Raw genomic sequence first — 17135 nt, 5'->3', positions numbered from 1 at the left:
AACATGCGTTATTTTTTGAGTCAGGATCTCCGGCCCACGCATCCTGACCGGAGCCTGACCTGAGCCTGACAGCACCATCAGGAACACAGAAACCAATGGGAAACGGAAGGCACAGAACACACTGCCTACAAAAACCTGACGTTCTACCCCACTTCCTATGCGTATCCAAGCGGCCATTTCGGATGGGGACACATGGGCCAAGCATGTCTGGAGTGGAGCAGCAGTGACAGACGTGCTGGAGCGGTTTGGCAGAATGTCGGAGGTGGAGGTGAGGCCTACAGCGGAGGAACCAGATTGTACATGTGCACCAGGTGCACCTTCTGCAGACCCGAACATTTTTTTATTTATATTTAACTATTTTTTGCCCACAGATCCGGATGGCAACCTGATGCATGCCTGATACAAACGGACCGGATCCGGATCGGAACCGTACGGTTCTGATCAGGATCAGGTCAGGATCCGATCAGGATCCGGTCCGTTTACTTGCCAAAACGCAAGTGTGAACGGGGCCTAGAGAAAAAAAACAAACAAACATGATATTCCTCTGGTTATTATGGAAACCAATTTCTTTTTGTTCCAGACGTAGAATGTCCCTTTTTATAGGTACCTAGCAGTAGACAGGGGAGCAACCCAAGGAAGGTCCAGAGCTGGGGGGAGGGGGGCAACTACTAACCTTCCCCTCCTCCAATAAATGGGTCCATACTTCAGATCAGGTGTATTTGGAACTACACTCATCATGGGTGTAAAAGTCATGATGGCCACACTGGTTTTTATGACCTATGCAAGATTGCCCCCCAGGTTGTGAGGGACACCAAGGTACAGAGGCGTCGCTAGGGTTGGTGTCACCCGGTGCAGAAACTTGTGGTGTCACTCCTCTCTTAGCACATGAACCTCCAACCTCACCAGGCTAAACAAATCCAATGTTACTTTTTTTTTTTGCAGTATCATTACTTGTTACATTTGTTGAGAATGGGGTTGGGAAGGGATTATACTGGACCCATTTGCTATAGGGGAGAGAGGAGTTGGGCAATAGCCCAGTCTATCTTTACATACCCCTACTCCACTGTCACTTAGCCTGGAGCTTGATGTCACCCCCTCTGTGGGTGACTCCTGGTGTGGTCCGCACCTACTGCACCCCCCTAGAGACGCCACTGAAAACGTAGGCAAGGGAAGAGGTGTGAACATTGGAAGCCTCATCCAGTGGCGTACCTAAAGAATTTGACACCTGGTGCTGATTATTTACAGACACCCCGACCCCCAAACAATTTTTTTTGATGGGAGGGTTGACTGGTTGGGACGCAGAGCATGTCGCTGCAAATTTTGGGGGATTTTTGGGGAAAAGGAGTCATCAGGATTTGGACAGAGCTAACTGTCATGAAATTCTGTACTCTTTACAGTGCTGCAGAAGATGTCAGTGCTATATCAATACACAATAATAATATGGTAGAACATTAGACTGGCACGATTAGCTCCCTGCCCTGAGGACAGTCAGAAAAGGGTGACATATGAAAGTGGGGAATACATGGGGAGGGTAAAGAGGTAGAGGCACAAGACAGAGAGCCTGGTGGGAGAGGAGAAATGGCAGGAAGGACTCTCAGTGGGACTTCAGACATCACTAGTGCTTTTTGGCAGGGACATGCTGTTAAAAGAAGCCACTAAAATCTGAAGAGAGGAAAAAGTCATGGGGAAGACAACAGGGTGGGAGGGGAAGCTGGGAAAATATAGGTTTACCTGCAATTAAGCTAATCTAAATTTACTAGAGCTTGCTTCTCTGCTCCCTACAGAAGTTGGCTGTCAGCACCTCTATCACTGGCTTCTGCAACAGCAGACTGCCCTGCATTATTGATTAATTACTCTGATCAGGATAAATAATCAATAGTCTAGGGCACTGTTGTATTACAGCAGCCAGTGCACATGGCTACTAATGACAGGCAACTTCTGAAGCACTAAACACATCCTGCCACCTCTCCCTGCTAATGTCCCAGCTGCAGCACAGCAATCATTCTCTCTACTCACCCTGCTGCTCTGCACATTCACTCACTGCAGGCTGTGTGTAGAGAACTAGAAGACACATTGCCCATGGGACGAAAGGGGGAGGGGTGCTACATCTAGTGCAGGAAGTTGTACAGTCCCCTGCACTGCCTGCTGCTATTTTCCTGAATGTTGCCCAAAGCCCAAACTATGAGAAAAGATCCCAGGTGGAAGAACACATAGACTGAGCACCACAGCGGCACCCCTAGCCATGGCTACATCGAGGGCTGAGCACCTGCAGCCTTATGGTAGGTACGCCTGGCCCCTTCAAAGTTTTTCTGGGGGGACACCATTATTTGACTTTTTTTTTGTACTACCTCGAAGATGCCAAACACTGATTCTAAAATAGAGCATTATGGTTATTGGAGAAATATGTAGGTACTTCTAGATTCAGAGCTTGCATGGAAGCTGTAACATTTGTCCACCTGAGCTCTTTCAGGGGCCCCTTTACCTCTAAAAACAACATCCTTTTACGTGCACATGTGTTATAGTTGCCTGTGTTTTCTTGGCTCGGGATATTGCTAAAGTTTTTCTTTTAAATCTCTTTTTATTACCTCCAAAATTGCTCTGAGCGGGCACCTGGGGGTGCATACAATCTGTCTGGAGCTTGTCAACAATCACCTTGACAAACCAAATTCATATGCCAGGGTTCTCCTCCTCGACTTCAGCTCGGCATTTAACACCATTAGCCCCCAAATACTACAAGAGAACCTGGCTGAGCTCGGGGTCCACCCCACACTCCAACTGTGGATCAATGACTTCCTTACAAACAGATCCCAGGTGGTAAAGCTGGGCTCCACCTTCTCACAACCAAAGACCACCAACACAGGGGGCCCCACAAGGCTGCGTCTTGTCACCATACCTGTTCTCCCTTTACACGAACAATTGAAGATCCTCGGCAAGTTCTGTCAAGGTAATCAAATTTGCAGACGACAACCACCATTGTCGGCCTGATCTCCAATAATGACGAGCAGGCATATCGCCACCAGGTGGACAGGATCTGCCACTGGTGCAAGGAGAACAAGCTGGTCCTCAATAATGCAAAAACGGTTGAGATTATCATTGACTTTAGGAAACATGCCTCCACCCCACCCCCACTGCACATTGGCAGAACGGAGGTGGAGAAAGTGCCCTGCGTCCGTCTCCTGGGCACCACCATCTCCAACACCCTGAAATGGAAGGCAAACACTGTCTCCACCCAGAGGAAAGCTCAGCAGAGGCTTTACTTCCTCCGCCAACTGAAGAAGTTCGGCATGTCAAGGGAACTCCTGACGAACTTCTATACTGCAACCATCGAATCCGTCCTCTGTTCTTCCATCACTGTCTGGTATGCTGGCTCCACCGAAGATGACAGACGCAAACTACAGAGGGTCATCAGGTCAACGGAAAGGATCATCGGGAATACGCTCCCTGCCCTAGACTCCCTCTATAATGCCAGACTACGCTCCAGAGCACTGAAGATCACCAAGGATCCCTCCCACCCTGGCCACCAGTTTTTTAATCAGCTCCCCTTGGGGCAGAGGTACCTGAGGTACCGGTCCATCGCCACAAAGACCACGAGACACAAAAACAGCTTCTTCCCCTCAGCTGTAACTAGAGTTGGGCCGAACCTCCGATTTTAGGTTCGCGAACCGGGTTCGCGAACTTTCGCGGAAGGTTCGGTTCGCGTTAAAGTTCGCGAACCGCAATAGACTTCAATGGGGATGCGAACTTTGAAAAAAAAAAAAAATTATGCTGGCCACAAAAGTGATGGAAAAGATGTTTCAAGGGGTCTAACACCTGGAGGGGGGCATGGCGGAGTGGGATACACGCCAAAAGTCACCGGGAAAAATCTGGATTTGACGCAAAGCAGCGTTTTAAGGGCAGAAATCACATTGAATGCTAAATGACAGGCCTAAAGTGCTTTAAAACATCTTGCATGTGTATACATCAATCAGGGAGTGTAATTAAGGTACTGCTTCACACTGACACACCAAACTCCACTGAACAGAACAGGTATGCAGTGGCGGGTTCACTGAACAGAACAGGTATGCAGTGGCGGGTCCACTGAACAGGTATACAGTGGCGGGTCCACTGAACAGAACAGGTATGCAGTGGCGGGTTCACTAAACAGGTATACAGTGGCGGGTCCACTGAACAGAACAGGTATGCAGTGGTGGGTTCACAGAACAGGTATGCAGTGGCAGGATCAATGAACAGGTATGCAGTGGCAGGATCAATGAACAGGTATGCAGTGGCAGGATCAATGAACAGGTATGCAGTGGCAGGATCAATGAACAGGTATGCAGTGGCAGGATCAATGAACAGGTATGCAGTGGCAGGATCAATGAACAGGTATGCAGTGGCAGGATCAATGAACAGGTATGCAGTGGCAGGATCACTGAACAGGTATGCAGTGGCAGGATCAATGAACAGGTATGCAGTGGCAGGATCAATGAACAGGTATGCAGTGGCAGGATCAATGAACAGGTATGCAGTGGCAGGATCACTGAACAGGTATGCAGTGGCAGGATCAATGAACAGGTATGCAGTGGCAGGATCAATGAACAGGTATGCAGTGGCAGGATCAATGAACAGGTATGCAGTGGCAGGATCAATGAACAGGTATGCAGTGGCAGGATCAATGAACAGGTATGCAGTGGCAGGATCAATGAACAGGTATGCAGTGGCAGGATCAATGAACAGGTATGCAGTGGCAGGATCAATGAACAGGTATGCAGTGGCAGGATCAATGAACAGGTATGCAGTGGCAGGATCACTGAACAGGTATGCAGTGGCAGGATCAATGAACAGGTATGCAGTGGCAGGATCAATGAACAGGTATGCAGTGGCAGGATCAATGAACAGGTATGCAGTGGCAGGATCAATGAACAGGTATGCAGTGGCAGGATCAATGAACAGGTATGCAGTGGCAGGATCAATGAACAGGTATGCAGTGGCAGGATCAATGAACAGGTATGCAGTGGCAGGATCACTGAACAGGTATGCAGTGGCAGGATCAATGAACAGGTATGCAGTGGCAGGATCAATGAACAGGTATGCAGTGGCAGGATCAATGAACAGGTATGCAGTGGCAGGATCAATGAACAGGTATGCAGTGGCAGGATCAATGAACAGGTATGCAGTGGCAGGATCAATGAACAGGTATGCAGTGGCAGGATCAATGAACAGGTATGCAGTGGCAGGATCAATGAACAGGTATGCAGTGGCAGGATCAATGAACAGGTATGCAGTGGCAGGATCAATGAACAGGTATGCAGTGGCAGGATCACTGAACAGGTATGCAGTGGCAGGATCAATGAACAGGTATGCAGTGGCAGGATCAATGAACAGGTATGCAGTGGCAGGATCAATGAACAGGTATGCAGTGGCAGGATCAATGAACAGGTATGCAGTGGCAGGATCAATGAACAGGTATGCAGTGGCAGGATCAATGAACAGGTATGCAGTGGCAGGATCAATGAACAGGTATGCAGTGGCAGGATCAATGAACAGGTATGCAGTGGCAGGATCAATGAACAGGTATGCAGTGGCAGGATCACTGAACAGGTATGCAGTGGCAGGATCAATGAACAGGTATGCAGTGGCAGGATCAATGAACAGGTATGCAGTGGCAGGATCAATGAACAGGTATGCAGTGGCAGGATCAATGAACAGGTATGCAGTGGCAGGATCAATGAACAGGTATGCAGTGGCAGGATCAATGAACAGGTATGCAGTGGCAGGATCAATGAACAGGTATGCAGTGGCAGGATCAATGAACAGGTATGCAGTGGCAGGATCAATGAACAGGTATGCAGTGGCAGGATCACTGAACAGGTATGCAGTGGCAGGATCAATGAACAGGTATGCAGTGGCAGGATCAATGAACAGGTATGCAGTGGCAGGATCAATGAACAGGTATGCAGTGGCAGGATCACTGAACAGGTATGCAGTGGCAGGATCAATGAACAGGTATGCAGTGGCAGGATCAATGAACAGGTATGCAGTGGCAGGATCAATGAACAGGTATGCAGTGGCAGGATCAATGAACAGGTATGCAGCCAGGGACAAGTTAAGCCTAACTAATCTTTCCCTATGAGAGACTGCAGCAGCTCGCCCTACTCTAACTAATGCAGGCACACGAGTGGCCACGGCCGCCGCTGCCTGCCTATATAAGGGGGGGTGGGGCTCCAGGGGCTAGTGTAGCCTAATTGGCTACACTGGGCCTGCTGACTGTGATGTAGAGGGTCAAAGTTGACCCTCAGTGCATTATGGGGCGAACCGCAATGGGGCGAACTTTTCCGCAATAAAGTTCGCGTGCGGTACCCGCACGCGAACCACCTAGGTTCGCGCGAACCAGGTTCGCCGGCGAACCGTTCGGCCCAACTCTAGCTGTAACTTCGCTGAACTCTATAAACTCTGCCCGTGCCCCCCCCCTCCCCCGCAGACGCCCCATGCTGACTTTCTGTCTGTAAACCACATGGCAGATGTTTGAAAAAGTATTATGTATGTTTTTGAGATGAAGTGATGTCTACTATGTTCTATGCTCTTGACTCCTATGCTCTATATATATATGCCCTGTATTCATGTGCCAAACCCAATTCCGGGCACGACCCAGTCGCGCTTGGCGAAATAAATGCGATTCTGATTCTAAATGTGATTTCATGGGGGCAGCCATCTTTTTGGTTAAAATGAGGTGACATGGAGCATCACACACAGTTCTGTTCCCTGATCACCCCTCCCAGCTGCGTGCGCTAGGTTTCAAATCTCAAATTCAAAATTTAAAAATAAAAAATTTGCACCAAACAGCAGAACGAGATAATCAAAAATCCCATCATGCTTTGCACAGCATCAGGGGGAAAATGCCTGGGCAGTTTTCTTCTGTGCAGCTAAAAATGAGGCTCGGGTAAGAAAAACAAAGTTCTGATGCTGTGAAACTGTTAAAGAAACACCAAGCCTTTTCAGTGCTGCTGAGTAGATTTTTAGCCTGGAGGTTCACTTTAACAAGTGATAATACACTAGGTTTGGCTCCTCCTGCTGATTTTAGATTTCTGTCTGTTTAGGTACTTGTTATTCTCAAGCTGCTCAGTATCAGTTGGGCTGAGTACAGGAATGATTGAGGTCAGACTACATTTACAATTTGTAAGAAGTGAAATAGATGTTTTGTTTGATGGTGGTTCACATGGCTGCTGTGTGTGGGTCCCACCCTTGATCTAATATTACACAGATGGATTAACACATTTACATTAGCAAGTTATTGCTGGAACTTCAAACATTAAGCCCACGCCTTACTGGTGACACAAACTAGCAACGTGCTTTGCAGCTACTGCAGGAGATGCTATGGAAATCTTGGAGAAGGAAAACAATGACAGAGATTAGAGAGTTTGTGTGTTTATTCTAAAGTGTTGTTAACGTGTACTAAATGGGGCTGTGAACAATACTGTAATATACAGTAGAGTCCTGTTTTTCCGAAACTTAACAACAGTCTCAACCAACCAGCACAAAATCACCGGTAGTACGTGTGATAATGTTACTTGGACAATAAAAATGCATTTCATACTTCATGCTTTATTTATAAAGCGCCAACATATTCCGTGGCAATGTACAAAGTAGGAAAACAAACAAGGGATACATAATACAGACAATGATATATATCAAATATGGACACTGGTACAAAATACAGAAGTGGTGATTACAGTAGCAGATGTAACAATAAATAAAATCAGGGGCGTAACAATAGGGGATGCAGCCCCTGCACCCGCGAGGGGTCCCACTCAGGGCCGTTTTGGGGGGCACGAGGGGTCGCAGCATGAGGGGAGAGCATTGTATATCCACGAGAAGGGGGGGGGGGGGGGCAGTGGGGGGCTGTCCCTCCCTCTCACCTCGGGCTCTCCTCTCAGCGCTGGCAGCAACACATACCTCCATCCACCGCAGAGGTCTCCGATCTCTAAGTGCTTCACGCTACTTCCTGTTTAAACAGGAAATAGCATGAAGCACTTAGAGATCGGAACCTCTGGTGGTGGATGAAGGTATGTGTCCTGCCTGTCGCTGCTGCAGCCAGTGATAAATGCTGAAGGGGGAGCGCTAAGAGGAGAGCCTGAGGTGATGTCCAATGCTCTCCTCTCATGCAGCGACCCCTCCTGCCCCCCCAAAACTGCTCTGAGTGGGCACCCGGAGGGGGGGCATACAAATTCTTGCAGGGGGGCCTGGTGACTCCTAGTTACGCCCCTGAATAAAATGTATAACAGAGTGGAAGTTATTAAATTAATAACCTTCCAAGACACAAAATGGTGAGAGCCCTGACCATGCGAGCTTACAATCTAAAAAAATTGGGTGGAAACAAGAGGTGGGGGAGTATACAGTATATATACAGGCAGTGCATGATTAGGTTATTTAGTAAGGAGTAAAACTAGATGTGAGATTGAAGGGTGCATGGCCTAAGATAGGGCTTTGCTCTTAAAATGAGTTTTTTTTTTAAATGCTAATAAAGATCTACACAGGAAAGATATAAAGTGCAAGACGACAATTTAAAAGTGCACTTGAGGTGAGAGTTATATGGAGGTTGCCATATTAATTTCCTTTTAAGCAATGTGATTTAGACTGCAGCCTAATTGATCAGTAGGGCTTCCAGGCAACTGGTATTGTTTAAAAGAAAACAAATATGGCAGCCTCCATAACACTTTTACCCTGGGTTCACTTTAAAATCAGACAGAAAAAGGATGTACAAATCATACTCACTTTAAACCACCATCTGCAAAGGTTCAGGCGTTTTTATGGGTTTTTATACATTATCACAGTTTTATTAAATATTGGAGTAATGACATGGTTTTACTGCCTGTCCGTTTATTCTTGTTTTTTTCCTTCTGTCATCAGCTCCTCAATGGACATATGAATGGAGCAAAGCTTACGCTACAGATGGAAAATGCCAAACTGGCCTCAGATGACTTCAAACGCAAGTATGCATTACTTTGTATTTCTTCTGCTTTCACACTTAAAGCAAACCTGAAGTGAAAATAAACTGATGAGAAACAATTGTGTCTACAGTGCTAGGCCTTTCATGGAATCCCATAGACTTTTTGTTGGTATTCAAAAGTTGAAATATACTTTTAACCACTTGCTGTCCCTATGATGTTAAAACAAGTCTCTGCACTCTCCTTCCTACAAATCTTAGATAACACTATTTAGAGTTGTAAAACAATGACAGTGAACCCCTCTCCTACTCCTATGGAATTCAATGGCGGAGTTAATTAGTAAACAGGTGTAAAATACACATTCCAGGAGCAGACAGTAGCACATTCTGTACATTACATGATTGTTACATCTAATACATTATCAATACAAATAAACTGTTTAAATAGGAGGGATAAACAAATAAATTGTGTGGGTTTAATGTACAATAGAACTATTTATATTTAAAACTTTAATGTATGAAAGTGGATAAATTGTGTATTTTTTCACTTTTTCCTTATTTTCCTTTTAAAATGCATAGAAAATAATATAATTACTAATAACAAATATCAGCCACAGAAAGCCTCATTTGTCCTGAAAAAAAATATATAGATCATCTAGTTGCGATAATTATTGATAAAGTTATTGCCAAAGTAATCACAGCTGAGCTGAACTGTGAAAATTACCAGGATAGTGAAGTGGTTAAAAACTTTTGCCTTTGGCCCCGTTCACACTGCACGTGTTTCCAGCCGCGTTTTGGAAACGCGTGCGGGAGGCCGACATGCACGACATCAGACAGTGCATAGAGTGCACTGTCTGATGTTCACACTGCATGCGTTCCGGACCTGTGCGGTCCAGGAATGCATGCTCCATGCATTTTTGGCAAAAACACGTGGCTGTCCCATTCACTTTTCAGTGATGGGATTAGCCACGCAACGCACACAAACGCGGATGGCGTGCATTCGCATACGTTGCGTTCCGCACGCATAGCCATCCGCATTTGTAATGTGAATGGGGCCTTATGTACCCAGGTACATGAGGCAGTTTTAACTATTCTGCTGCCATACAGACTTGAACTATTGAGCTTTATATATCTCTTCTCTGCTCTCACAAGTGTTTTTCTCAGCCACACAGGAGTTTTATGACCTCTGATTAGCTACCAATTAGCGTTAAACCTCGTACACAAGAAGAATGAATATTGTTAACACGGATTAGGACTTAATCCAACAGTTTGAGTATTGTAAAGATTGTCACTAGCTTACCTGTTAATATGGGGGGTGGGGGGGTTTGTAAAAGAATGATGGTGTTGGCACATGATGAAGTGAGAGAGGGAATGAAAAGAAAAATGGCCTTGGCCTGAACTCCGATCAGATGATACAGCAGGCCAAGTTGCTTACCAAAGAATCAGGGCCACTGTACACATAATATAATCTCAGAAGAGGCGGCCCTCAACCAAGCAGCACTTGACATATAAAACTGTTGCAGAAAAACCTCTTGGCAAATTTAAAGGCACAGCACTTGGAATTGCATCCACACTACCAGAATATGCAGGGCCAAAACCAACTATACTCCTCTTCCTCTCACTAAGAGGTATAGGCTCACAAAAAAATGCTTATGCGTTAACATGCGATGAGCAGAGAAATCGGTGACATTGATGCTTGTTGCGGTGTGAAGGCGAGCTGGCTACATATACTGAAAAGGGAGGGGGGGGTGGGAAAAGGAGGGATTAAGGGAGTCATCTGGCTACTTGTACTGGAGAGAAAGGTGGGAGGGGTCATCAGGCTACTTGTACTGGAGAGAAAGGGGGAGGGGTCATCTGGCTACCTATAATGAAGGGAAGGGGAGGGGTCATCTCGCTACCTATATTGAAGGGGGGCGGCTTGTGACAGTGGCCTTGGGTGGTAAAGAGTACAAATCCGGCCCTGACTGCCATGCATGTGCGCCACATCTCATTGTGCTCCCACTGTGCACCCTTGCTGCATTGAATTTGCTGCATAATCTATGTGGCAGGCACGGATCATGCGGTACCGTACTGCAGTCTTTGCATCAGAATTGCGCTGATTTTTCTATGTCCAGCGCACCACATTGCATTGCGCTTACTGCGCATGTCTACATAGACTTGCATGGCCCTTGGCGGCGGAGAAACGTAACATGCGGAGATGCAGCACGCGAGTGTGCAAAGGGCCTCAATCTACATTTTCTACAAAACTTAAAAAAAATTCACTTAGGAAATTTGTTCCGATGAAAGGTAGAAGATAATGAATGATGCAAGCTTAAAGTAATTTTGTTATGCAATTCTAGAAGGTAGACTCTGGCTTCAGAAGGATTCCCCCTTACAGCAAATTCCAGCATGAGGAATGTTGCACTGTAAGCTGAAATGTAGCACTGAACTCAGAAATGATCTCACCTATTGAAATGACCATTCCTGGAAATCATGATATCATATGCTTCAAAGAAAAATCAGAATGTTCATACTGGCAACATGTGCATTTTCCCTATATGGTCACCCCAACTCACATCACAAATTCCACACCATAAAAATAACTGGATTGATGTGTCAGCTGCCTTTGCCATACACGATTCAATTTATTTATTTATTTATTTTTTAAACGAGAGAACTCTGATCGATTTTTCCACTCGACCGAAAAAAATCAGACAGATTGAACCAGTACACCATACACTTATGATTAATTTTTCCTAAACTATCAAATGATCGCATAAAAAAAAAAAAATCTGTCGGATTTTCCAACACATCAGATCAGATTCTTAAAAAAAAAATAAAAAATAAAATTTGATTTCTTCCCCCCCCCCAATTCTCAAAAATATTTTCAATTTCTTATGCAATCGATTGATTTGATTGTATAGTGTATGGCCACCTTAGGGGTGATAAAACAGTAGTTTTGATGGATGTTAAATGCAGTCTCAGACTCACAGGAGCCTATAGGAACAGATGTATGGGCACCCTAGACTTCGCATTGCAAGAACCCACAAACCCGGGCCCCAACCAAACCACACTGCAAGTATGGTGGCTGGCCCCGCTGTCACTTTTTCCTTAATTATCTTGACTGTCATAGTTAGCTACACATGTTCCTTTGTTTTAGGTAGCCAGGGCTATACTCAATATTAAGTACCTTGAGGTGCCCCCAAATGGAGAGAGATCTGGTCAATAGTATGTCGAGACCCATGTGAGTAACCTCATTTACACTCCACTTTGGACTCTGCATAGGTAAGGTGGGAGGAAGGCACTGGAGGGGAGTGAGGCGCCTCTCCATCATCAGGCACTTGTAGGCACAAGCCTGCAGTGTCTCTTGGAAAATCCAGCCCAGTTTTTAGTTTTATTTATACTTAGTTTGTCAGGGGTGAGAAAACTGCACACTTCTAACAAAAGGCACTGTAACTATGAAGTATTTGGTTCAGTTACATGGAGTACTTTCTATAGGAGTAATGCATGTGTCAAAAATGAATTCGAAAGGTTGCTGAGGCCGCTCCATTTAAATTCACACTTCATTTACATCTTTTCTTAAAAAGTCCGCATAATAAGACAACATAGTGCATACAAGTGGCAGAGATGTCCACGGTGCAGAGGCTAGGTATGGAATACAGCCAATTTGCATTTCCTCAAGCAAGAGTTCCTTAGTAAAAAAACAAAAAAAAAATATTTGTTGCCCCTGATTCTCCCTAAAAAACATTTACAACTCCCTTTCCCTATGGCCAGGGAGGGCATTTGCCAGAGGTCATATAAGAAGTGTGGAAACCAGGATCTTCTCCCGCAACAGCGTCACCCCGATTCCTCCCACTGATAACAAGTGTGGCCACAACATCTACTATGGAAGGGTGGCCCTATATTGGAGTGGGTAGGTTGGGCCCCCACCACCCTGGGCCCCACTGCAGTTTCAGGTGCTGCTCCTTCATTAGTTATGCCTCTTTTCTCAAGAGTCCTAAAGAAGAGCAAAGCAAGTATCGACTGTATGTAGCCTCTGCAGTGTTGACATCTCTCTCCTATTAGCCTGTGAGTAAGTAAGAATGGATTTTAATGGATGGGCCTCCAATGGTTATTGTAATAAATTTTAATATTGTGTAGTTTACACAACCTGTCCTAGGGAAGGTTGGGAATGCTGCAATTCTGAATTCCGACAAGTCTTTATAATTTTCGCAGAATTCCATGGAAATCTGAATTTCCTATTTCCAAAGAATGTTTTTTATTGCCATCTTTGTTAATAAAGTTAGGGAATTGAAAGTTTAATTTTTTGTGGAATCTGCTATATTTTGCGGATGTACACTATTATGTGTACAGCCATGCTACACTTCAGAATTTTGTGACTGGCCTAAAATTTCCATGGTATTCAGATTTCTGCAGTACAGTACTGTCTCTCAGATTGGCCGAATACTACTGAGACTTGTGATTGGCCTAAAATTTATCAGTAAAGCAGTGTTCTAAATTCCACATATCGATTTCTGTCACAGAAAGCAGATTTCTAATTTCAAACTCAGAAATTTGAATTTAGCGGAAATTTGGAAGCCCATTTTTATTTCCATCTACAAAATATCTTCTACATGCAGGAGATTTGGGACCAGTCTATTCTCTGCTGAATAGTCTCATATTTGTCTCTCCAGGTATGACACAGAGAAAGCCTTTCGTTCAGCCCTGGAATCCGACCTCGAGGGCTTGCGTAAGGTGATGGACAATCTCACCATTGTCAGGACAGACCTGGAGATGGAGGTTGAAGGAATGAGGAAACAGCTGATCTACATGAGGAAAAGCCATGAGGAGGTAACACATTGTCCCACCCATTTATTATCGGTGTAGCTGTATTATGCACAGCGAAAAGACATCTCCAAACAATATATTGTGGGAGAGGTTACTTTATGTTAAAAAGAAAAAAGAAAAAATAGGCCAAACAATTGAGAAGTGCTGTTCACAGGGCTGAGGCATCTCCTAGACAAAATCTATATACTAAAGTATTCAATGCACAATATGTCTGGCTTGTATTAGCTGGAGATGGGCAGAGAACCAGGTTTGCCAAATAACAATGGGTGAATTGTGTGTGCTAGACATAACGCTGAATAAGGTACGCTAGGAGTTCTATGAACATGTAGGCCAACCCTAGTTGCCTTAGCCATACCAGACCACGTGACCAATAAATGGCCTTACAGCCCTCAAGTAGAGGCTACGCCCTGTCTATTGTCATTGAAGTCCCATATAAACATCTCAGGAACATTGTTGCCGGAATTTGTTGTAGAGAGCTGCAGGAATATGAAAGTGGGTTTCTGCTATCATGCAGGACTGGAGTTGTAAATTGTCCATCCCATATATCATCTACCTTCTGCCCTTATTTTCTAAATGAAGCAGCCATATCTTCAGTTTGCAGTAGAGAGCCTCTTTGGTGTATGGCACCCCTTTATCCACGTGTAGCAGCCAGCACTTGACCCTATGCATTTCCCACCACATGCAGCAATCCTGTGCTATGATCTACGTGGCCTCAGCAGAAAATCGGTTTGAGGACTACTATTCAGACGTGGTTCCTGGCTTAACTTCCAGCAATTTCGATTCCCATTCACATGACAAGACCAAATGTTCTATCGTGCCTTTTTCCTGGCGGACTCAAAGCGCCAGAGCTGCAACCACTAGGACGCGCTCTATGGGCAGTAGCAGTGTGAAGGAGTCTTGCCTAAGGTCTCCTACTGAAAAAGACTAGGCAGAGTCCTTAACCAGTACACCATCCAGTCACAACATTAATCCTATACGAATGGTGCTCTGGAATCAGGTACTTTGAAGCTGAACTCCAAGATAAGTCTGCAGAAGAACACTTTGGTTAGATGCAACATGTATTTAAAAAGTGTGGAACATAGATACTTCCAGTATTTGGGAATCAAGACTAATTAGTAATGTTTAGAACAGCGGATAAAATGCCATGAGGTTCACAAAATCTACCCACATAGCAAGCAAAAGAAGTATGGAACCTTTCAGAGTACTCACCCCCCCCCCACCCCCCATTCCACCATGACCTCCTCTTCAATGTGCAGCACCCCCGTCCCCATGCAGACTTATCCCCATGGCAATGATATACAATTCCAGATTTTAACATTTTCTGCCCCTAGGCCAACTTTCTTGTGGCTCCCCCTCCAGGTGCAGCAGCCCCCTTCCCACTCCATGTGATGCCCACTTTTCCATATAGAACATCTCCTTTTTTCTTTTATATCAGCTCCACTAGACATAAACTCCCTTATTCCACATTATGCATCTTAATTAGCAGCATCCGTTTTCAGCATTATTTTTCCTATGTAACCACCCCTCTTCCCCGGGGGCTATGTGATATATCCATGGCCGGGCCGAGGCAGAGGTGAGAGAGGCTCCAGCCTCAGGGCGCAGTGTATGAGGGGTGCACAACTCACTCAGCTATCATTCCCGTATTGTGCTGAAAGCAGAGAGAAATAAGAAAAGGGGATACATGGCAGTGATTGCGAGTCAGGTAACTAGAGATTAAGGTGTTGGGGTCCCTGGGGCACCTCTTAGTCTAATAGCAATCAGTGTGTGACGACTGGGGTGGGAGGGATGGAGGGGCGCACTTTGGTGTCTCAGCCTTGGGTGCTGGAGGACCTTGTCCCGGCTCTGGCATATATCACATGGCTAGAGTGCAGGGAATAAGAGGCAATATCTTTAGTGACCTTCAGAAGAAAATATGACTAAGCACCCTGAGAAGCATGGCTTCAACTTGAAAACCTCCATGGAGCAATTAGAAGAGGGGCAGCTGGACCCAGGGTGAAGTTGTATGGAGACTGAGAACCAATGAAAACATTGGAGGGGCACACAGGTGAAGGATTGCACATGGAGAGGACTATCACAGGCACTCTGTAAGGAGAGATCCTACTGTATATGTATTCCATAACAAATACTTCTGACACTTACACATGCTTGCTGACTTCCTTGTTATTACCTGGGTTTTCCCCTGAGTACTGTCACCAGCGATGTCTCAATGGGCTTTATTATGTGCGTCTATGCTGGCTCTTGCTTGAAACAGAGACCGAGCTGTGCTACGTACTGTGGGAGCCAAGAAATTCTATCTGCAACATTAACTTGGATACTGTTGTAACACTAGTAGATCCTGTAAGTCACTTGACCCAGAAAAGTGAAAAGAAACAACCAATCATCTTCAGCAAGTACACAGAAGAGGATAAACAAGACTATTGTAGAACAACAATGACGATAAAAGCAAATACCCACACCTATATAACAAAAGAAAATATTCATATTATTGCAATTGATGGGAATAAAGAAGAACAAGTATTTTATTGTTTGTAGTCTACAGTCGGGACAATATACTTGCTGATAAAATTTCTTAGTACAATGCACTGAGTACACACAAAAAGTACAAAGATCAGGGAACACACAATAGTGAAAGGGTCCAGAGGAACCTGAACTAGGCTTCCTTAGTTCCATTTGTGTATACAGTACAAAGACAATTCATCAGTTGCTTTAGGAGCCATATAATCACAACAGCCATAAAGTTATTGGCTAGTGAGGTATGCATGGTTTAAGGTCAAGTCAGGGATGGGAGATTAATGTGGGGGTCAGGATAGTGCTAGCCTTGGACTAGTGTGAGGGCAAGGCTAGTATAAAGCCAAGTACTTATCTCATGATGCAGGGAGATGGATCCAGCTGGTCGGAGTTTCTCTTTAACTTGGGTACTAGATTGGATGATTGAACAGTAATTTGAAACCACTTGTTTTGTCTGCTCATCTCTAATAAGAGTAGTCCACTCACATCCTGTCCAGCAGTTTTGACTCAGGTTTGTAGCCTTTATTCCTGAAATTTCCACAGAAGAGTGCATTTGTGCCTCCAGGAAATATTCACCGTAGCTTTATTGACAAGTCCACAGCAACATACACTGACAGCCTTAGCATTTCATCATGCCTTTCCAGTGAGGTTTGTAATATGCTAATTATGATTTTGTGACGTTTTGCATAATTTTCATTATTAGGATTACAATCATAACTAAAGAATCGAAATTGTGAAAAATCACAGAAAAATTGTGTACTCACCGCGATGGTCGTAGTCAGCCAACTTCGCTACGCTGGAACTACGCGTAGTTTTACGCAATTACGCTTCGCCAAACTACGGCTTCAAAATCAATGCGTAAATTCGTAAGCGTAGTTTTTAAACTTCACCTACAAAC

At 44.9% G+C, this 17135-nt stretch overlaps 1 protein-coding gene across 1 annotated transcript in view; it reads left to right on the top strand.

The window, feature by feature from the left end:
- The window catches only part of LOC137541904 (keratin, type I cytoskeletal 42-like), a 92212-nt gene that overhangs the window by 49095 nt on the left and 25982 nt on the right, over positions 1–17135 (top strand). The window contains exons 2-3 of the mRNA XM_068263479.1: positions 8887–8969; positions 13576–13732. Of these exons, the coding sequence (XP_068119580.1) occupies positions 8887–8969; positions 13576–13732 (240 nt within the window). The remainder of the gene's footprint in view (positions 1–8886; positions 8970–13575; positions 13733–17135) is intronic.

Source organism: Hyperolius riggenbachi, chromosome 12 (genome assembly GCF_040937935.1).
Source record: "Hyperolius riggenbachi isolate aHypRig1 chromosome 12, aHypRig1.pri, whole genome shotgun sequence".
In the NCBI taxonomy this organism is placed as follows: Eukaryota; Metazoa; Chordata; class Amphibia; order Anura; family Hyperoliidae; genus Hyperolius; species Hyperolius riggenbachi.
This window is presented reverse-complemented; position numbering and strand designations above follow the sequence as displayed.